The 23118-nt window shown below is 37.5% G+C and overlaps 1 protein-coding gene across 1 annotated transcript in view; it reads right to left on the minus strand.

The window, feature by feature from the left end:
- Positions 1-23118, minus strand: part of ksr2 (kinase suppressor of ras 2) — a 109913-nt gene that overhangs the window by 48150 nt on the left and 38645 nt on the right. Inside the window, exon 6 of the mRNA XM_080894727.1 lies at positions 769-941. Coding sequence (XP_080750853.1) covers positions 769-941 — 173 coding nt within the window. The remainder of the gene's footprint in view (positions 1-768; positions 942-23118) is intronic.

The following is a 23118-nucleotide window of genomic DNA, read 5'->3' on the forward strand; positions in this document are numbered from 1 at the left end:
TTTTACAAGCTTCGTCCTTTTTATGTTATTAAATAACTGATAGTTTTGGTCCAAACCTTGGACATCTGTACCCGTTTTGCCATACTAAATGCATTAGCATTTGAGACTATGCCATTAAATTCACATATATCAATTTCACCTTTCACCTCCTTTTTTTCTTTTTCTAAATGTGTGATTATTCCATGTCATGCCTCAACCAACAAGTATGCACAGCTTTGTCCCTTATACCAGTTAGTGAAGTTTTGCATGGATTCCGAACACTGAGTGTTATCCATTCATCACCCGTTTCATTGACAAGACTTCCATTACTTTGTTTCCCTGCATTTCCCCCATCCCCATCTCCTCAATCTAATGGCTTCCGCAGAATGTCTTAATGTATCAGCCAATAAGGCTGCCAGTGTGCAGCAACACACAACCTCCGGTCATTATTGTCACGACCTGATTGTCTATTTATTGCATTTACCAGCAGAGCTGTACTAAAGCATTTTTTAACAAAAATAATTACTTTCAGCAGTTAAGTAAGAGCAGTTAAAGCAAGTGGTTTCTGCAGGTGGCAAGGCATAGTGACAAAAAACTGATGAACCAACTGAGACTTGACCCAACTAAAAGCAGAGCAACATCCCAGGAATGAAACATTGCCAGAGAACTAAATAATCAGAGTAGCAGTAGAGTAGATTATGAAAGGGATACGTTCAAAGTATTAAGAAAAATGTAATTTCATTTTAAAAAAATCAGTGTGCGATATTTAAAAAAAAGATGTTCACTTACTTGCAGAGGGTGTTTCGGCATGAACAGGTGGTGTAGAAGGGATGAAAGAGGGGAAGAAGAAGGATCGCAGAGATCGTTCAGTGTGGAGGGGTGAGCGCTGTGTGGGCAGGTTCTCACAGCTGCCCACACTGCTGTGGATCTTAAGGTTCAAGGGCTTGGTCTTCTTCTTGGCTCTGGTGGACAACAGACAAGAGAAAAATATAAAATTGAGACATTAGAGGTGAGTGCAGCAAAACTAAACAAGAAACCAACATGTTCAAATGATATTTACTATAATTAAACAGTCTGGACTATTTGTTTTTGCAAAGACGCACAACTTCAAAGCTGGACAGGAAGGCTGCACAGTTTTTGGGGTATAGCTATTCCTGTAGTCACAACCAAGGTACAAACACTGCAGTCACCATCACATAGAAGAGAAAACAGAATTCTACACCAGAATAGTTCACATATGGAGAACATAATACAGTTTAGTGGCAAGAAATATTGCATATTAAGTAAGGGAAATGAAATGTACCTATCAGTCACCATCATTATTATTCTCACACCTATATATAATGTACACCCTACACCTGAACGTAACAAGAATGCAGGTGGACAAGTACAAATAAGGCATATATATTAGTTTACGTTGCATATTGTGTATTATGCATTAGAGTAATATCAATAATGTACTTATAACACCGAATAACAAACACTTAGAACTTCACTGTATGTTCATTGTACTCCAGAATTTGGAGAATATTTTTTCTCCGCATCACAAATCTGCTAACTTAACAGAACTCAGTGCAAAGTACCAAATATATGTATTTTCTGCACAATCACATAAACAAACAAAGAGGTGCGACAACATCTTGAGCCACAGCAAGTATGGTGTACCGAAATACCAGATCAGCAACATTAAGGGCTCTAGTATTAATGATAAAGTCAGGAAAGCTGGGAGTCATTTTCATAGCATGATAGCACAGCCATCGCTGTCATGCTAGAAGAAAACACACTGCTGTCGGGGTCAGAAAAGCAAGTAGGATCGAGGAACAGAAGATTAAACAAGACACTAATAAGAAAAAGAAAAACAGCTTTTTTTACTGCGATTTTATTCCAAAGTTTGGCTCCGACTCAACCATTTGTGGATGTTGGAAAACCCTATGGTACTGCTTTTTAAAGTTGCACACCTCCATATGGACACTTGCCACGTAAGTATGTAAGTGTGTTCAAACTGATGTGAAGTATCTTCATGCAATGCAATAAAAGTTACCATCTTGGCTATAGCAGAAGGGGTGGGAAGAACCGATAAATATAGGTTACAGATAGAAACCTGTAAGGTGCTTGAAAGACATCCTTTTTTAATTGACTAGTATTGAGTATCAAGTCAAAGTGAAAATCACCAAAATTTTCCCATGATCACTTCTGTTTGCCAGCCTGCTTCCACTGTGGAAGCTTGTCATTTCAGAGCTGAGGTCTGAATAATTAAGCTTGTAGAGCAATTTGTCTTTGTCAGCTGTCAATATGATTTTTTTTCTAACAAAACTTTTGTGTATTTCAATAAGGTATTCCTTGTAAGTACACAATTCCCTGAAATATGAAAGACAGACAGCTGTGAACTGAGTAAACTAAGAGACAAGCTACACAGTTTGGGCTAATTACAAGAAAAGTGTGTAATTTAACTAAAAATATCTCAAGTGACTTGCAAAACAGACTTTTCTAGCTACTGGTATATCTGGGTTCTAAAGTGGAGCCACTGGAAAGTCTGGAGCCATTGCTCATATTAAAGCATGGTTCACGGTTAACCTGCACTAGAACTTCAAACGATCACATTAGCCTCTTATCTAATGTACTCAGTCAGGCTGATAAAATGAACCATTATTCCTACAGGATCCTAAATACACTAACTTATGTTATTATTGCAGCTCAGGAGAACACGAGGTGACTTTGTGGGGATAATTGGAAATAAAAGTCGTCCTTCATTAGAGAAAATAATCCACAGACTGTTAATTCCCTGTAAATTAGAAATGCAAACATTCGCTGTGATAGACGTTATCGGCCATATTTTCTCATTTTAATTTCTCTACTTTTTTTGATGTGAGGCTAAATTTACTCAGGCTATGGAAAAGATTTTGCCCGTTTTGCAAGAATGTACTGTACTGTGCAAATGTCTTTACATTTTTGTTCAGTGAGCCAGGAATTCTTGTACTTTCTCCAAATGGTATTGAGCAATAGTTGTGAAACTATTTGTGAAAGTCTTTCATAGTTTTTCTTTGGGCACTGGCTACTTTTTCCACCTAAACTCTTAGACAAGTCTGTTTACCTGACCATTTTTAGAGACACGTGTTTGGAGTTTATTTAGTTTGCTTGTTTGTTAATGCTGACCTATGAATCATTCATGTGTCATAACAGAACAGACAACTTAACAGAAAACCAATTTTATATTGTATATTTGTCACAGAAATAGCAGAAATACACGTTTTAACGATGGTAGAAAAGTCTTTTTAAAAGTACAAAGTGGATGAAGCAAAACAACAAAGAAAATCCAACTCCAAATGGCAGGCAGTCACAAGGGAAGCATTCAGACAAAGACCAAAAGACTAGAGCAAGTCTATAAACACACACTTGAACAGACTGAGGGCTAATCGGAGGAATGAGACACAGCAGGGGAAATGAAGCACAGGTGAAACTAATTAAGCCAATGACAGGAAATAAAATTAAATGCAAGACCCAGAAGATACATGATTACCAAAACAATACAGGAAAATAATAACTGGAAGACTGGACACAGGAGAACTTGACACAGTAGGAAAAGGGGGGAGGGGGGGGATCCAAAAACCCTGACAAAAGAACCGAGAGGTAAATCAGGCCCTTTAAGCTTCTGATCTTTCTGAGTTAGCTTTGATATTTTGATACTTCCAAACCATCAACATGTCTGTTAGACCTCATTCTTAAAAGACTGCTCAAAGAAGTCATGCTATTAATAATTATTTGATCTTAGGTATGATCAAACCATATGTCTTTGAGGTGGTGGTAATTAAACCATTACTTAGAAACCATCACTTGACCCAACTGTCTTAGCCAATTATTGACCAATCATCACATTTTTTTAATTTCTGAAAGAGTAGTAGTAAAACAGCTAACAAGTCATCTTCATACGAATGTTTTATTTCCATCATCACATCATAGAAACAGTAAATATAAAGCAAAATGAAGAATTTTGCACAGACTTTCAATATTTGGGATTACTATACAGCAGCTTTAGAATTTCTTGGTCTACTTTATTTGTTTAGTCATATTATATAAAAAAGTCATTATACTACATATTCCATTTACCTTAATATAACAGCTGCCTTTAGGCAACTGTTGTGATTCCATGCTATATAAATGAAACTGAACTTAATTTAAGTGAACTGAAATGCAAATGTTTGTTACTGAATTAGTCAAATTTCTTCATAGTTCATCTCATATTATGAAAGAACGAGAACTTTTCACTTTCATATGAACAACCTCATTGGTGTACAGTAAAGCAAGCCATATGTTAATGCCAGGTACCTGCTAACATAAGAAGGCAGAGTAACACCCCCACCCCCTGGGACCCCACTGTGCCCCCTCCAAAAGGAGTGCACAATGTCCCCTCGTTGCTAATTTTGGAGTAATAATTACTGCTCCAGTTTCAATTACTCTTTTTCCTGTTTTTCCCCCCAATCTGTAATTTAAATATTGTCTAGTAGACATTCTTATATTTGTAGGTGGGTCAAAAAAAAAATAGCAGAAAATTAGAAAAAGACAAAAATGATTCTGAAAATGCCAACACTGGCATGTAGGTGTGTTTGGGAAACCACTCTTGTTATAATTAAAGCCAGCAGAAGCAGAGACATCTTTGGTGCTACTATTCTTTTAAGTACTGAGTCTAACTAGTGAGAGTTTTTTAATAAGCACCATTAAAAGAATGCCATATTAGCTATTAGCAGTTCCTGACTGCAAAGTACTCACTGCTGTACAAACAACAATCCCTGGATTACTTTAACAATGTGACAAGTGCCAGGCAGGTTCAACAAAGACTTTTTTCCCCTAAAATTCTTAAGCCGATTTATCGGTCACAATGAAGTTTGGAGATAATGATATCCAAAGGAAGAGGAAATAACACCAAATGGCATGAATATGAGATTTATGTTTGTGTGTCAGGGCTTAAGAACTGTGGGTTAAAGACTGCACCAGTCCTTCTCTATGTAGATGTAATTTACTTTAATTTGCTGCCAATACTCTTAAGCCCCTTGATGCTATGTACCACAGTTCTCTTCAATGTATCACTGAGGACAGTTTCAGCACCCTTCATTGTATTCTCCATGCAACAAGAACTGTCTTTTTTTAATTTACTAGGCTATTTTAAATAAACTGTCATGTTATTCATCATCCACCCTGTATGGGTTGCAGAATATACAAAAATGCATTATCTTTAATGGCCAATTTATTACAAAAAACAAACAAACAAGGGAAACTGCAGTCTGCTGTTATGCATCTCATAGGATGAAGTGTTAGTTTAAAAACGTATTACTCCAGGGCAATTTCAGCTTCTGTTGGTTGATGTTTTATATAATAAATGTCCCTGCTTTTTGTAACTGTTTTTACTCTAGTATCCATCCATTCATTCATCCAAAGAACAAGGGAAATATGTGATTCTTTATATCCTCAAGTAATGTTAATCCTGTTTTAGAACTGCAGAACTTGAGCTGACGTAAATGAAACAGTCATGTAAAAATAAACAACTAATCTCCATCCATATAAATCCCTGCAGAAACATAAATAACCACACTGTAACCGGACATATCCTCAGGAATTTTACTTTAGCGACATTGGATTCACAATTGTAAAAATTTGATGTAAGACTGAAATTTAGGATTTTAAGTGACACCGAGACTGAAGTTGCAGACTGATGAGCAAACGCAACCAACAAAAACAAAACAAAAGAGTTGCACTTGCACATAGAAGACAATGAATTTTAAGTGTCCAAACAAACACAGACCACAAGGAGACAGGTGAGAAAAGGAGACATGAGGAGAGTCTATCTGTGAAAAACTGACTTGTAAAAGTAGTAAAATGAATGCTGAGTTCTGACTTATCATGGAAAGTGTTAAATCCCACAGGAATATTTCCTCCCATGTCAGTCTCCCACTCCCTACACTGAGTCATGCAATTAGACCTGTAAACCAGCCCGGCACTTCACTCCCATCTCCTGCAATAAGGAAGCAGCCTGCAGGTTATCACTTCTTCGTCACAGAGCTTTTGTCAGCTATTCCGATTAGCCCACTTTATGAAATTTGAATCTAAATTAAACCATTCATCTCCCTGCATGCATGCCTTTATCCTCTCCCCGAAGATGTAGATGTTCAGTGAGGGAAAAGTGAAAATGAATGTGAAGAGTAGGGAGAGGATTCCCAATTTTCATTTTGAAAACGTTTGTCAGTGAAGGCAGGCGGGCGAGAAGGAGGGGGAGGAATTTAACTCTACGGTGGTTAATGCATCTATTCAGATGCCTCACATATGAAAAGTTCAAGAAAGGAGAAACTTAAAGAAAGAATACACAAAACAGAGAAGAAGGAGGAGGTGGGTTACTTGTCAACTGTCAAGAGAAATCAGCCACAGTGTGAATAGTTGAGATGTCTTTTGATCTTCTCGACAATTGTACATAGTGACGCATAACTCACAGATGGAAATCACTGCGTGTTTGTGTCACATTTCAGGTAGCATTTCTGAGTCTCTTAATCCTCCTAGATGCTCTGTACTGACAAAACAGGAATGCCAAAGCTTTTTTTTTCCAAGTACCATTCAGTCAATTCGCCTAAAATATTGTAGTGAATAAGTTATCGTCTGTGTCATGTTTATTACCTGCTAATTTCTTATTCACACACTTTTTTCCAGTTACATCCTGTTATTATCCATCCCTGGGATCATTAAAAGGTCATTTGCATGTGTTTTGAAGTGAGTGAAAGCGCAATCGTAAGCTTCCCTAACATATTAATAAAGACATCACAAATTATGATACTGAAATTGTACGCAATGGGGGTTTTTTTTGCTTATACTATGCATGGAATGGACTTTGTCATCATATCTATAAAGGGAGTTAAAGTAATCAAGCAACATTTGGAGTACACAGAGTAAAAAAGAAAGTAAATTCATCAGTACAACATATCCAATGTACTTTGGCCATACTTTAACTTTTTGTTTTTATGAAATTCACTTTAAATTTCCCTGATTGCTTACACGTTTTAGAAATGTGATTTGCTCTTCATAATATGAAAGCTATGGAAAAAAAAATCTGACATTCATGCACACGCATTCATCCACCCACACCCTCCACAGTCCCTTTCCCCACACTTGCAGAGATGCTAATTACAGTGACACCTTTAAGCAAAAGTTCCATTTGATCAAGGACAGAGGTGAGAGCAGGAGAGCAGTGATCCATCAAATGGCACGTTTCCTTTATATTCTGACATATCAAGAGGGCTTTAAAAATGCAGAATATTGCAGAGCTATCTGCCTAACTAGCTAGCAGTTGTTCACTATACAAATTATATATCTAAGTGATGCTGTGATCCTGCAATTCATTTGAGCTCTATCTAATTAACACTTGTGTCCATCTAGAGGGGTAATTTACTTGCAGGGTTCCATCTGCATACCTACACTTTATTCATCAGAAATATGCAAGGGAGCTCTGCCGAGACTCATACGACACCCTGTTGCTTTTTATGCAAATGGAGCTGTGGAATAATATCTGTGGCAACCACTGCTCTTTGCTGCTTTAATAAAGTTGGTGGAAAATGAAATAAAGGTGGCTAGAATAATGATTGCAACAGAGAATTACTGTGAGCCCTTAGAGTCATCCTAAGAAGGCTGTATTGTTTTCAGACGTCTGCAGAGTCAGGCTTGTGTGGAATAAAAGCAGGCAGTCTGGCATGATATTTTTTAAAAGAAATGTTGCAAAGCCAATGTCCAAACTTAGCAGAACAAAGATTTACAGTTATTATACAACAAAGTGTGACGTAGGAAACATTCTATTATAATAATGCATTTTGAAAACAGTAAAGACTTAAATTCGTGTGATTAAACACCACGTACACGAAGGATTTAAATGATCTCAACACCAAAAGACACAAAATGATGCACAAATTTCAGTTACACTTTAAAGTATGCATGTTACTTATTTTGTATATTAGGGATTTATTTGATTTTAGAGTAAGTACAGGGGAAACAAAACAGCCTTCGTGATATTCAACACAGACTTTGTTTTGCTTTTTCGAAAGGGAGGAGGTAGGATTTCACATCAACAAGAGTTCACAAAGTTTAAGCTGTGCGAATGTAACAAACAGCTAAAAATAACTGAGATAATGGGAAAAAAAATCAAGCGGTGAAATGATCAGATGGGTGGTAAATAATATCCCCAGGTTAGCTAAACTTATGTGGAAGAGAAAACAAAAGTGAACTGCATTACTACATTATTATCCAAACTCTTGCACTGTTATTGAACATACCCTGTGTGCATACCCAAAAAGTTTTACTACAACAGTTCCAAGAGAACCGTGTTCAATTTTAATAACCCAAAATCAATGCTAGTGAGAACAAGTGGACATGTTCTTAATATACAATTAGAAAAGAACAACACTAAATGATAATTGTTTTCCAAATTCACAATATTGGTTGGTTATTAAAGCAGAAGCTGGACGTAAGACACTGATGTTACAGTAATTTAAAGTAATTTAAAGAAAACTCTCCTTAAGAACAATCTCAGCTTCAAATGTGAGGTGGCAAAACCTTCTCCCAAAGATGATCAACAACTGTGCTACCACTATTGAAGAAATCACTAGACACTCATGTGGTCTCATTTCAGACATTATTATTAAACTTAACAAATGTTAAGACAAGTCTTTCAAGGACAAAAAGAAGCTATGAGTGTGTTTGTGTGTGTGCACGGATGCGTGTAGTTGTGCATGACCACAAATTATGTTCTAGTTACCTGATAATATCTGTTGAAATGGTTGGATGATGATAGCGCACAAGTGTTTGAAATCCCTCTCTTGTTATGTCCACATTAACTGCCAGCATCTCCTGCTAAGATATGGGAGGGGGTGTCATTTCACTGTCAAAGGCCAGGGAAAGCACAGTGCTCTCAGGACAGAAAGGTCATGTGTGTGGTCTGGGTTGGAACGTGAACATGAAGCTGAAGAGACAGCAAGAAACCCAAGGCGAAAAAGGCGGAAAGAAACAAGGGGTCGTAAAAAGAGCAAGCCCGTGTGAAGGACAGAAAATGAGCAGGAGGAAGAGAGAATTCAGGAGCCAGTTGCCAAATGACAAGAGAGAAAAGCTGACAGGAAGGTGGACCGTGAGATTGTCTTCTCAGCAGCTCATCAGGAATGCATTTTGGTACACAATGACAGAGCAGATATTTTCTGGTTAAAATGTGCTATTTCTGCATGTGGTAGTATCACGTGTTACGTTCCCCTGGGGGGGGGGTCTAGGCGTTAAGGGGGAAGCAACAAAAGTGACCGGGTCAGAAAAAGGAGTCAGGGAGGCAAAACAGTTAAATAAAACAGTTTTATTGAAGTTATTCAACTAAAAGAGACGGACAAGCCGTTATCACCATAAAAGAAACACAAACAAAACTCAGGCGTTGGTCAAATAAAGCAAAAAGTCAAAAGGAAAGCACAGCTCACCAGCTGGAAACCACAAACACAGCTCACTAGCTGGAAACACCACAAGACACAGCTCACCAGCTGGAAACACCGCAAAAACACTCAGCTCACTAGCTGTACCCACACAAATGGCACTCTGGCCCAGAGCTCACCCTGCTCTGGGCTTAAATACCTTTAATTGCTGATGGGAGTCAGCTGTACAGGAGGGAAAGGTGGCATCTCAGGTAGGAGGTAGTGGGACACGCCCACACAGGCACCTTCAGGAGGAGGCCCTGCTAGGGCCGTAACACATGAAAGCATGATATTAAATGTTGCTTATTTTTCCTTATACAAGCTTATCTGCTGCCATACCAGTTAAACAAAAGTTTGTCTGCATTAATAATCTAACATCTCTGTAAGCATAACAGATGGTCATGGCATGATGCTTCTTTCTTCTTTCTGCTGGTTCTTTTAGGGATCACCACAGTGGATCATTTGTCTCCATCTCACCCTATTCATGCATCTTCCTCAGTCACACCAACCCTCCTTCACTACATCCATAAATCTTCTCTGTGGTCCACCTCATTTCCTCCAGCGTGGTAGCTTCATATTCAGCATCCATTGATGAATATATGAACTATCCTTCCTCTACACATGTCCAGACTATATCAGCCTTGCCTCTCTAAGTTTGCCTCCAGACTGTTGTCCATATAGTTGTTTCAAAGTGGCTCGCTGTTCCTTTTTCTAAGCTAGGGGTAGGATATTTTCCCTAAACCTGGCATCTTTCATTCCATTTAATTTCTGCAATCTTCAATCCCTTTCTTTTAACATTACTAGTACTCTATAACATCCATTTTTCAAGGCCAAGTCTTAGCAGTGTCATCCTGTCTCTATAACAATAGAAAAAAGCCTCTCGATCTTACTGTAACACTCATTGTTGCTCTTTGTAGGATGCACTAAAATACAGTTCCAACTAATGGAACAGAAGACCAAGCATAAAAATACAGGAAGGAGAAGAAGAGACAAAGAACATAGGTGATCACAGTGGACAAAGTTTTTCAATAAGATGAAACTGAGAGACTTTCAGTTTTCTAGTTGTGAAGTTATTTTTTTTTCTCAAAACAGCTACGTGGCAATAGTACGTGATGTACAAATTATTTAAATCTTCAATTTAGCATTACTTTTTCAACCATCGCTTGTCTGACACCTGGAAATAATTTGCTGCTTCAAGAGACATTTTGTGGTTCTACAGAAGAGCCTATATTGAACAGATAGAACAGCTCAGAATGACAAAAACCAAATAGTAATTCTCATGTGCTGAAAGTTTCAATATTCAATACTAATTAAATATTCCTGGCGCTCAACTTTTGGATGTTTTCCACTAATGGCCTGGATTCAAAAACTGTCCTCCTGTCTTTTGTACATCCAAATGCTCTCTAAGTGTGTCTCATTTGCCACCAAATTGTTTGGGATAAATAGGAATTAAATGCAACTTTATTCTCTGGAGCTGTAAGATGTAAACAGGTGTACAAGCTGTCCTCAAAAAGTAATCACAGTTTTATATTGCTGGAATATTTCCTGTCTGATTTGCAAGCACGTCCTTGATTTGCACACAACAGAAATTACAACACTTTCTGTGTATCCTGCATTTTCACAACTCAAAGAAACTGCAATCTTATGTAATTAGAATTGTCCATAGCACTGTTGTAGTATGTCATATTTCCCTGAGGTAATATATTTAAAAAGAACTGCATACATGTCTATTAGCCATTATGCAGATGACAATCAGCTATAATTATCTATGCAGCCGGATGAAACAAATGAGTTGTTTGAACTTAAAGCCTTAAAACCCTTAAGTTGGATTTGGCTATGAAAACCTCAGAAACAAATTGACTAGACCTACAAGAATCTTTGAGTAATTTTAGTGTACACTATCATTAAAATCACACATTCTCCTCATGCAGGTAAAAGCCTGCCTTCTTTCACCTAGTCTAGTTTTAAAAACTCTAAGGTGATGGCAATAAAGACTAGGAGGAGTTTTTATTTTTGTCTTCATTGTCTCCCTATTAAATTCCTAATCCTTCACATGTAAAGCCTTAAACAATCATGCCCTATCATATCTTAAAGACCTCATAGTGCCTTTCATCATATGTTAGAAGTACAATAGGAGGCAGAGCCTTCAGCATAGACACCTTTAAACTTTAGCTTAAAATGTGCATTTCTTTTTATAGCTAGGTCTGGCTCTGAAATATAATTTTAATGCTATGGACTTGTGATGCACTGATCACCTCTCTTTCAATCTTCTCCCTTTCCCCCTCACTTATATGCCAATCGGTTCTCACTTTGTCTTTTCTTAAAAGGGAGGGTTTTTTCCTATTGTCCATGTTGTAAGCAAATTTTGGGTTTCTGTTTAAAATATAGTAAGGAGCTTTTCTGTGAATTGGCACATAAAAAGTTGATCTGAACAAATTTTTAGAATTCAAATGCACAGAATGACTGATTGAAAAATAACATCAGTAAATAATTTTATGATTAATAACATTTTTCATTAATGCAATGCAATTAGATCACTTTGTTGTTAGCAGTTTATGAAGCCTTTTAAAGTATACTCATTTTCATGTCAGTGGTGGCAGAGCAGCCGGGCAGTATCTCTCATTGCACTGTGCTTCCTGAGATGTAATGGAAGAAATATAGACATAATTTCCTCGCAGAACTTCAGAGTTTAATTCTGTTAATGATTACTATAACAGTTTCACCTCATTTTTCATCTTGGGAGAACAGTCTTGACATATTTTTCATTGCTCACACATTCAGAAAACTTACAGTCAACTGCTTTATTTCATCTAACTTGGGTCTGAACTTTAAATAACTTTAATAAAGTGTAAATGTTTTGTTTTTTTAATATAGTGAAAACTACTGACATGACACCTACAAAAAGGCAAAACTTTTCTGTGAGAAGTCAGGACAGTGTTCTGTTCTCCTCCTCATTACCTGCTCGCCAACAGGGCTGTGTGTGTAAGCATGCTGTGTATATTTATTTCAGCTTTGAATTTAATCAGAATTTATTTTCTTAATTCAGACAAAATGAAACCATAGATCAAACTCTAAACTTTGTGATACAGGTATGAAAGAAACAGTGCAAGATGCACGACAGCTGAACGACAGCTGGACAACAGCTGTGCAGGTTAAGTGGTATTTCTGAAAAACAGAGAGCTGTAAAGGGCAGCAACACTAAAAAGTAAGAGGGGTCAAGGGCAATGTGGGACCTGCAGCAGATATTATCAGTTTCGTCTTTAACATCAGAGAGCAAAACTGATATGAAAGCCTTCACTTGATGGTTAGAATGATAAATGATGGTAATAACTTCCTTTATGGTTGTTGGGCACTAAAGCAGTCATACTCTGCTATTTAATAAATCAGAAAGCAGCTGTCAATTCACCCTGCACTAGTTGCTTTGTCTCTGTCAGAGTGATGTTTGACATAATTTCCGCACAACAAACTTAGTATTAGATCTTCCCATATAACAGATTGAAATGAGACTTTAATGATCATGTCAGGAAACTTCATGTAATGAAAGGAAAAGCGAAACAAGATTCCCACAAAATTAACTAAATGCCTTGAGCACAGCGCAACTGCAATAAATCTTTCCTTTGTTACAATGAGGTAATTTCTCACATATGATTTTTCCTCATCTTAGAAAAGAATTACTTTTAAGGATAACTTCTAATCGCCTACTTCAATCCTGTTATCCGCCCCAACAAGCTCCCACACGTTCACAAATCGCCACAGAAAAACTATTAGCCTAAATAAATCCATTTTCCACAAGCAACGGTGGCATTTAGGCTCACCTCCACTCCTAAACACTCATATAAATTCATAATCATGACTCCAATTTCTGGCCGCTGGGCGAGGCTGGGGTGAGCACTCATTATTGCCAATAGACGTGCGAATGGATGGAAGGGATGGGTGGGGGCGTCTAGCTTTTAACAGCTTGGTGGTGACATCCCCTCTCACCTGAATTATCATTAATGGCCAAGGGGCCAAAGACCTGATTAACATGGATGAGGTTTTGTCCACAGAGAAAAGCATCTTCACCCTTATTCCACACACATACATATTTTATTTCACAGCAGTGACATATATATAGCCTTGTGGAGTACACTTGACACCACAGTGAACGTCACTCGCCGGAGAAAATGCAGGGCCAATAATCCTCCGGGGTCAGAGGTAATTGGCTATTGCTGTGTTCTGGATTTCTTATTGGATCACGTGGAGACCAGCTGCATTGATTCGATCTGAGCTTAAGTTTCAGGGAACACTCCAAAATGTATTCTTAAAGTAAAAGCAATAAAATTGTCTTCATTGTAACAGATCAACCCATGAAACAAAGCAGTAACAGGGGATAATTTCACTTCAATTACCAAAGCAGTAAGGTTTCTGCCTTAATTGTGAGGTGCTGTACTTTTTGTACCACTGGAGTTGCTGCTGCAGTAAGAGTGTTGTGGTTTAACATGTGAGCAGACAAATCCAAAATTCCTAACAGACCATATAATTACATCATAGCTACATACCATACACTTTTGTTCCTGATTGGTTGTCTAATCCCATATTGGACAGTTCAAGCACAGTTCTAGTCAGTGGTATAACCTCCATTTCAGATCAGTGCACAAGATGTATTAAACTACAGGTAACCATAAAAAGTGGCACTTCTGCCTCAATCTGTATTACCAGATTAGCCTGGTTCCAGACCTCTGAACCATCACCCACATTTACGGTTCGTGTAGCAGCTCTGATGTTGTGCCCAATGACGGCTCTTTCATTCGGAGAATCAGCTGACCAGTCACAGCTTAGCAGGCAAAGATTGCGAATGGAAGTGTCACTTTGCTGGGTAGCAAGCAAGAGATTAACAAAGCAATATAAATTGGCTTTGTTAATCCAACTTCCAGGTATACCAACTCTGGAAACTTAGTTGATTTCGTTTTTTAATGACTGAACTCATGGAGTGTTCCTATTTAATTGACAATGGTTTATATGAACTCTCAGCATGAAAGCAGATCTGAGATTTTAGATTTGTTGTCATTGTATTTCAGAGAATTCAGCTGAGCAAAACTTAAATTTGGGGACGGATGCTATAAAAAAGACAAAAACAATCACTATATTAACATCAAAGTTCATGCACTGGCACGTTCCAGCTGTTTTAATGGTAAACGACAAAGGCAGGGTGCAATTTGTGGGGAGAAAAAAAGCATCAGAGACGGGAATATTTTTAAAACTTTCCTCCATCAGAACAATTCAGGAACCATAGTGGTCCTACAGATTACGATGCCTGCAAGTGGGATGAATAATGTTGCTCCTGTCATTAAAAGAATTTAGATATAAAAGTCAAGGCACTATTACCGAAAAAAGGTGAAGCAAACAAAAAGCAAGTAAAATAGCTAAGCTGGGTTAGAACAGACTAACAGAACAGCCTGATGGAGGCTACAAGCACCATGTGGGAGCACACAGAGATAGAACAGAGGGAGATATACACAAGAGGAGATACGGCAGAATGGACACAACTGGGGAACACAGCACAACACACAAAACACACATTCTGAGGAATAGAATTTGACGGACGAGACAGGGGAAGCAAAACTGAACATCGCACGCATGAAACAGACTATCAAAATAAAATGGGAAGTAACACATTCACTGAGGCCCACACTAAGACATGTCAGGATAAAAAACAGAAGGAATAAACACAGGGACCAGAACTAGAGATGACTGAATTTGACAAGACAGGGAAACCGGACAACCACGGAAACAGAGACAGAAGGTAAGCAAATATGGAGACACTGATGACAGGACATGGAAATGAAACAATGGCAACAAAACACCATATCATAATCAAGCAATAAACCAAGAACTATATATATCAATAATAAAACTACATGGCTCTAAAAAATACTAAACTCAAGCAACTACATAACATAAACACTTAAATCCAAAAGAACGAAACATTACCAAAAACAAAATTCAAAATACAGGATCAGAGAGCTTGGAGCATGACAATTTCTGTAAAAGTATTTTAAATGTAATAATTTAATTTGCAAGAATATTTGACCTCTTTTAAATGTAACTAATTAATTTGTGCACTATTCTCAGTCCAGTTTGTCATTTCCTCTTAATGTGGGTACAAGGAAACACATCAATTTAAAAGTTTTAATGCAATTTCAACCCTTGGTTTTCCACTGCACCTTTCCATAATGTAAGCCACTTAACTTCAATATTATAAAATAATCTCAAAATCCAATAGCGCATGATGTTGGCCTGACTTCATAAATAATAAATGAATTAATAAAGAGTGTAGGTTTTCTGTCAATGAAGTTCCATTCTATGAATATCATTCTGACTTTAAATCCATTAAATTGCAACCACACCAGAGGAGATCATAATGTTTTGGCTCAGGTAATACAATTGAGGTTCACGCAGTTGTATAACCTGAGCCTGACCTGAATATCAGTTTGAAAGAAAGATTATATTTGAGCCCTCTGCAGGGGTTATTTGTTCACAGAGCTGGTGGTGCCGCAAAAGGGAGCTTAAATGTCCAACTCAGCTGCTCTGGACATTAAAAAATCCTACCAGTTTACCAGAATAGAGTCTGTGAAATGCCCAGTATAGAAGCCAGGGTAGAATATAACAGTTACGTGAGTGAGTGAGTGAGTGAGTGAGTGAGTGAGTGAGTGAGTGAGTGAGTGAGTGAGTAGTACATGTCTTTTCTCCTGCATGCCTTACCTAGGTGGCATCTTCATGTACATTAGGCTTTCTAGATCTCATCTCTGCCGTTACCCAAGGTAGTGTGCAACAAGTGAGAAAGGACAACTTTGGACACATCCCCTCCTAATTCTCATAACATTTTCAGGAGTTCATGAATGAAAAAAGCTTTTAATGTTCAACACTTGATCATCACAACTATACTGCAGTTTCCTTTGAACTGCAGATAGAACTCAACCCAATAAAACATTATTTTGTGACAGGATTGGTACATGTTATGGATGGCTGAAAAATAACACATTGACAGCGGTTCAAAAGGGAACCATAATGAAAGGGGTGAAGAGAGAAAGAAAAGGAAACAGAGAACGAAAGGGGAAAGGAAAGGGGAGCGAAATATATGGTGTGTACACCAGTTCAGTGAAAGCAAACAGCTAAATTAGTCATGGAAAGGATGCAAATTTGCTTCCCCTGAGTGTTGCATGGTAGAATTACCCTGAGCAGAGGGTGAATCATGCCAACCCCCGGCACCATGTGATTTATTAGCAAACATCCAATTCAATAAGAAAGTGCTTAACATTCAAAAAGCTGTGGAAGTCTCATAAGGTGGCATTAACTATAGGATATTACCATTTCTACTGGCAGTGGGAAGGCAAGACAAGAGACATTGGAAAAAACAAACACACCCACTTTCCAGAGTGATCTTAGTATGACGCGCCAAGTGGGACTGTGACAGACGAACAACTCACTTGGCCTTTTCCACGCACGAATGTTACTACTCATTAACATAGACAACGAGGTTCATTAATTGACACTCCAGCCCAAAGAGCCTCTCTGCTTTGAAAGGGCATGGAGAGGGGGGGAGAGAGGGAGAGGGGGGATGCTGTAAAATAACTGTGAGGAGAGGAAGAGAGATAGACAGGGTGCTACATAAGCAAAATGAAATTGCTGTTGCACTCCTGCATAGAAATTAAAGTTTAAGTGGTCCTGGATATCCGGCACACTTATGTTTTCTAAGTAAAACTATTAACAAGTCTCAAAGAACTCTCAAAAAAGTATTCCACGAGCACGTACATTTACGTGGTGAGATATAAACAATTTCTTTCAGGAGGTGTTTTGTAAGAAAGTGTATTTTCCTCTCAACTGGTACTTTCATTGTTTACCAAAGGATTTGCAGACATGAATAATTAGAACCCTAGACAAAAAAAAACAACATAATTTGGCAAAAAGTAAGAAACTAATTTTTAAAAGTGTTTTGTAATCTCTCAAGTCTCTCTCAATGCTCCCAAGACACTATCTTTTCAAAAAAAAAAAAAAAACCCTGTCAGAGCAGGAACCCAAGAACTCTTACAGAATCTCAGAAACTTTTTATATGTATTTCACAAACAGTAAGGGAGATAAATAAGAATAAATAAGAATAAGTCATTTGCTCTTGGACCCAAAATAATTCCTGTTCTGGCCTTAATGATTGAAACAACACTATTAAAGTGCTCAAACATCGGCATCAAGACTGTTGAAACCTTCATACAGTAGAAGCAAAATACTTTAGTCGACTTACTCAATAGCTGAAAAAGACTTTTAACCCTTGTATGGTGTTCGGGTCTGTGAGACCCGTGTTCAGTTTTTGTCAAAAGAAAAATTAAACAATTAATTATTTTTTCACGTGTAAATGTGTTGTGTCTTTCCACTCACTCCACTTGATTATAACTGATTTATTTATAACATTTTATATAAAAGAAAAACGAGAAGCACATTAATTCATAAATGTGATCTAACAAAGGTAAAGGGAAGAAATTAACCATGTTTGCTGTTCATATGTCTTGTAATTGGGATGAAGTAAACATCTGTTGAGTAATTTAACATAAAATTGTTTGATAGTGTTAATTTGGAAAGCCAAAACTCTAGCGGGTCCACCAGACCCATGAACACTGGCTGAGTAACAAAAATACGAACACCACACAAGGGTTAAAAAAGCTCAAGCAAAACTGTAATGATCTTCACATAACATTTTAGCAGAAATTTAGGTCAGGCTCTAATAACAGCTCATGGTCATACACTCGACAACAAACTTTGTTAGGTACAACGACCTCCTGAACTTCAAATCAAGTATCAGAATAGGTAAGAGGTTTATTTCAGTTACTTTGAACGTGGTGTGCTTGACGTGCTGCTCTGAGTAGCTACTCAGTAGCTGAGTAGAAGCCGCTGAGGTTGTGGGATTTGTCCACACAACTGTCATACTGGTCGCTGAACCTAAAGAACAAAAACAGACTTCAAGATATAGTTACAATGTATCGTAAAATCGCACATGTGAACCTGAATGATCTTCCTCATCTGTACAAGGCTGACACCTTGAAGAAGGTCCATTGTTTCTGGCTTTCCTAGGCACCCTTATAAAAAAACAAAAAACAAACAAACAAACAAAAAAACCTTTTCCTTCCACCTTGTTGCAGATACTTGTATGCCAATGCACAGGACAGACTCAAAAGCTCATTTGTCCCAACTTCCAAAGTTACTTGAATAACTCATTATGTTCTCAATATTAATGTTGTTTTTTGGTCTATATTTACCACTTGTTTATTGCATTTTGCTTGATGTGTGTGTGTGATCTGGCTGTATAAAGAATTCCTCCTTGACAGATATCCTTGAACCATCTCTAGGGTTTACAGAGAATGGTCTAAAAAAGCGAAAGCATCCAGTGAGCAGCAGTACTCTGGGCAAAAATGTGTCTGTTGATGCCAGACACTAGGGAGAAATGGTCAAACTGCTTCAAGCTGATAGGTAGGCGACAGCAAATCAACTAGCCACTTAATGTAAAACCAAGGTTTGCAGAAGAGGATCTGTGAATGCACGACACATGGGGCTACAGCAGTAGAATATCACATGAGTTCAGCTAACAGCAGGAAACTAGGCTACAATTCATAATAATCAAAACTGGACAATACACATGGGAAAAAATTGATGAGTCTCAATTTCTGCTGCAAAATTCATATGGTAGGTTCAATATTTGTGTGTGTGTATCTATCCTGCCTTGCTCAAGCTGCTGATGGTGGAGTATTGTTGTGGGAGATGTTTTCTTGGCACACTTTGGGACCCTTAATGCCAACAGAACACTGGTTAAATGCCAGAGTCTTCAGGAATATTGTTATAGACCAGTTCCATCATTTTATGACCACAGTGGACCCAACCAATGTACCACATCACAAAGCTTAAATCATCTCTGAGTCATTTCACTATATTGAATAGTGACAATTTAGTTTACTGTAGTCAAATGGCCTCTACAGTCACTAGATGTCAGTCCAGTAAAGCAGCGGTCCCCAACCACTTTTGCGCCACAGACCATTTTATGTCCGAGAATATTTTCACAGATCAGCCTTTAAGGTGTCGCGGATTAATGCAACAAAGTAAAACTACCAAAAAAAGATTTATTCATAACACACGGGAAAAGACCCAAGGAAACCGAGTTAACGATAAAACACGATAACAAAATAACGATACAAACCCTGAAAACCATAAATTTCACACCGAAGCCTCAACTCTCGTGACCCAGTACCAAATGATTCACGGACCGGTACCGGTCCATGGGCCGGGGGGTGGGGTCTGCTGCAGCAACACACCTTTGGAAACAGGAGACTGGCATCATGGATGCACAGCCAAAAACATATCAATCAACTCTGTGATGTTAACATACCAGTATGGATGAAAATCTCTGAGAACTGTTTACTGTGACTTGTTGAATCTCTGTCACAAAGAACTGAGCAGTTCTGAAGGCAAAAAAGGGTATTTTCCCACATTCCCCCTTTTATCCAGTATCTCTTTGTAATAAATGCAAAGATACTATAAAATATAATCTATATTATCTTTAAATCATTATTATTTGATAGCGGTAACAATTTAGGTGTCTCAATTTAACAGTGACAACAAGAAGATCCAGGTAAAAGACATTAAATAGTGATTAGAACACTTGAGATGTGTGTGTAAGCATCACCTACAATGTTTGTGGAAGTCTGTGTTTTCAGTCAGGTCAGTAGAAACTGATTGTAAAAACCAGCTCTCACATTTCAAAGTCAGATTTGTATATGAAGGGGCAAATGATGGAGTCATTAAAAATGATTACCTAGCTGACAAGATGTTAAGTATGCTAACACGAAAAATGTAATTATCTATGTCTGTCTCTCAAGGATATATGTGCACGACGAGGCCGATTGAAAAAGAAAATTCAGAAACCTCTGGTGAGCCACTCTTTTTGATATGTAATTTAAAATTGATTTTGATGCTGCACATATTCAATCATGTCACGTAAGGTTAACAGTGGTTTGATGGCAATTTACCAGCAACACTAGGAGTCATTTCAGTTATCACAGCAAAACAAACAGTAATATTGCCACTGTATTGATACAGCGGTGCTCTTTAACCCTCTCCGTGGAAAATTCTGTCTTGAAAAATGGGTTTCCAAGCTGCATGTGTTGACATCAAGTACACATTATTTGACAGACAGGCAGCATATTATGGTTTCTACAACCCCAAAGCTAAAAAAAAAAAAAAAAAAAGAAGTTAGGGCATGAAGAACAATGTCAATAAAAACAGAATGAAATGATTTACAAACCTCATAAATTCATATTTTAAACATAAAGGAACACAGAATACATTAAATGTTTAAACTGAGACATTTTACTCTTTCATTAAAAATATTAGCACATATTGAATTTGAAGAGAGCGATACGTCTCAAACAACACATTGGGGCCCTCAGGCTGCACTGCATAAAAATGGGCACGGTTCTGTCATGGAAATCAGTGGATAGGCTCAGGAGCTCTTCCAAAAATCACCACTGCTGAAAGTTATATACAGGTTTTACAGCAACATATGCTTTAATCCAGATAGTAGGGGGAAGGCCTTGCATAACATATACTATATGTCTTGCATGTTTCAGCAAGACAATGCTAAACCACATACTACATCTATTACAACAGCATGGCTTAATAGTGGAAGGGTCCACATGCTAAAATGGTCTGCTTGCAGTCCAAACCTTTTACCAAATTAAAACTGTTTGCATATCACAAAACAAAAAATACAGCAAAGAAGACTCAGGACTGAGCAGTGAAAATTCTCTATCAGTAAAGAATGGGATAATATTCCTTTCGCAAAAGTCCACTGGTCTCTTCATATCCCAGATGTTCAAACAATCTGAAAGAACAGAGGATGCTACATAGGTGTAAATATGGCCATGACCCAACTTTTTGCAGATGTGTTACTTCCATTGATTTCAAAATGTCTTGCTGGACTGTCTCACTGACATAAAATTGTGGATGCTGTTACATTTTTTAAATGTGAATCAGTGAAAAACAGAAGGGGTACTCTATTCAGACCTTCTGAACTTCACTCTGGAAAATTCCCAAACATCCTTGCAAGGGTGTGAGGCTGCTTTTTCACAGCTGTTTCACATTTGAAAAACAAAGAAATGCTGTTTAATATAAATTGTGAAGGATAAGAAGTTTCTCTCCTCTGCTTACTTCACTTCATCCACCCTTGCTTATTGGAATAGCCTCTTGTCCACAGTTTGTTCAAAATGTGGCAGCTCGACTCCTGACAGCCACAGGCAAACAATACAATATTTTGGCCCTTTTACACTGGCTCCCAGTGTGTTTTTGAATAGATTTTAACATTTTTAAGTGACTAAATGGGTTAGCATCTCCCTATCATTCTGATCTTTTAACCAAGTGTGCTCCTTTAAATTAGGACCTTACATCTTCAAAACTATTTTTTTGAACATAGAACATGGGTTTATGAGATATGCAAATCATTGCATTGTTCAGTTTTTATTTACATTTTACACAAGTCCCAAAGTTTTTAAACTGGTAATGTATCTAGCTGGGAGGTTAATTCATTTTGTATTTTGATCATTTATTTATTTATGTCATGTCTAAAGCAAGAAACTTGCAAGGAAACATCTGCTCGTGATGATAAAAAGCAGCATAACAAATGAAAATTAATATTAGCACTGTATTCTTCTACTCTATATGCATATTTATTGTACACTGTTGTACATAGTGTACACTGAATGACTCCGACAAATTTCAAACTAATTACTTCCCTAATCCCCCTAAACTTGGCACCATCCCTGGACTCAGCATATTTTTTTATGCTAAGAATAAACTCATTAATTATTGGAGAGGGAATACGTTTTGCTACTTTGTAGTCATCACAAATTAATATAGAAGAGAAAAAAAAGCTGTAAACAGGAGAGTTTACTGTAAAACTAATATATCTACTTGAACTCTTCTTGCTTCGGGCGATTGTTTTCAGCTTGAACAACTGTTTTGGTTTGCTCACTAAGATATCTGTTTTCAAAAAGTGAAACAAATGCAAAAAATGTTTTAGGGCTAAATATGATGTCAATGTAGATCTGAACTTTTTCACGGTAATAGAAAGGTCACTTCTTTTTAAGTACCATGCTTATCATGCATTAACTGTCATGATTATTCTACTTGTTAAATTCATGCCTGAAGATCTATTTGTACATTACACTGATAAAACAGAGCCGTAGCCGTAGATACAAAAGAAGAAAAGGTATCTGTTCAACATCTGTCTCCAAAGATGTGAAGAGACATTACATGATTTTCATTGTGTCTTCATTTTCCATTAAAGCAGTGTTTCTCAAATGGGAGTAACATACAGTCTATTTGGGCTGCTGGTACCACTCAGCACCCCCTATTTTATGATAAATACTGAAAAAAAATCAAACATACATAGTTCTAAAATATTCAAACTTTAATTTGTTCAACCAGTCCCTGGTTTCAATTCAACTCTTAGGTCTCATAATCTGTCATTTACTAAAAAACCTCGAAGAAGAAAAACATGAGCAAGTCACTTTTTAGTATTTAATCACCACAGTAATTGAATTTTCATTCAAACGAAGCAGCAATACAGGTGAAAATACAAAGAAGTAATCCACAT

The sequence above is a fragment of the Rhamphochromis sp. 'chilingali' genome (assembly GCF_963969265.1).
Source record: "Rhamphochromis sp. 'chilingali' genome assembly, chromosome: 10".
NCBI classification, from domain to species: Eukaryota; Metazoa; Chordata; class Actinopteri; order Cichliformes; family Cichlidae; genus Rhamphochromis; species Rhamphochromis sp. 'chilingali'.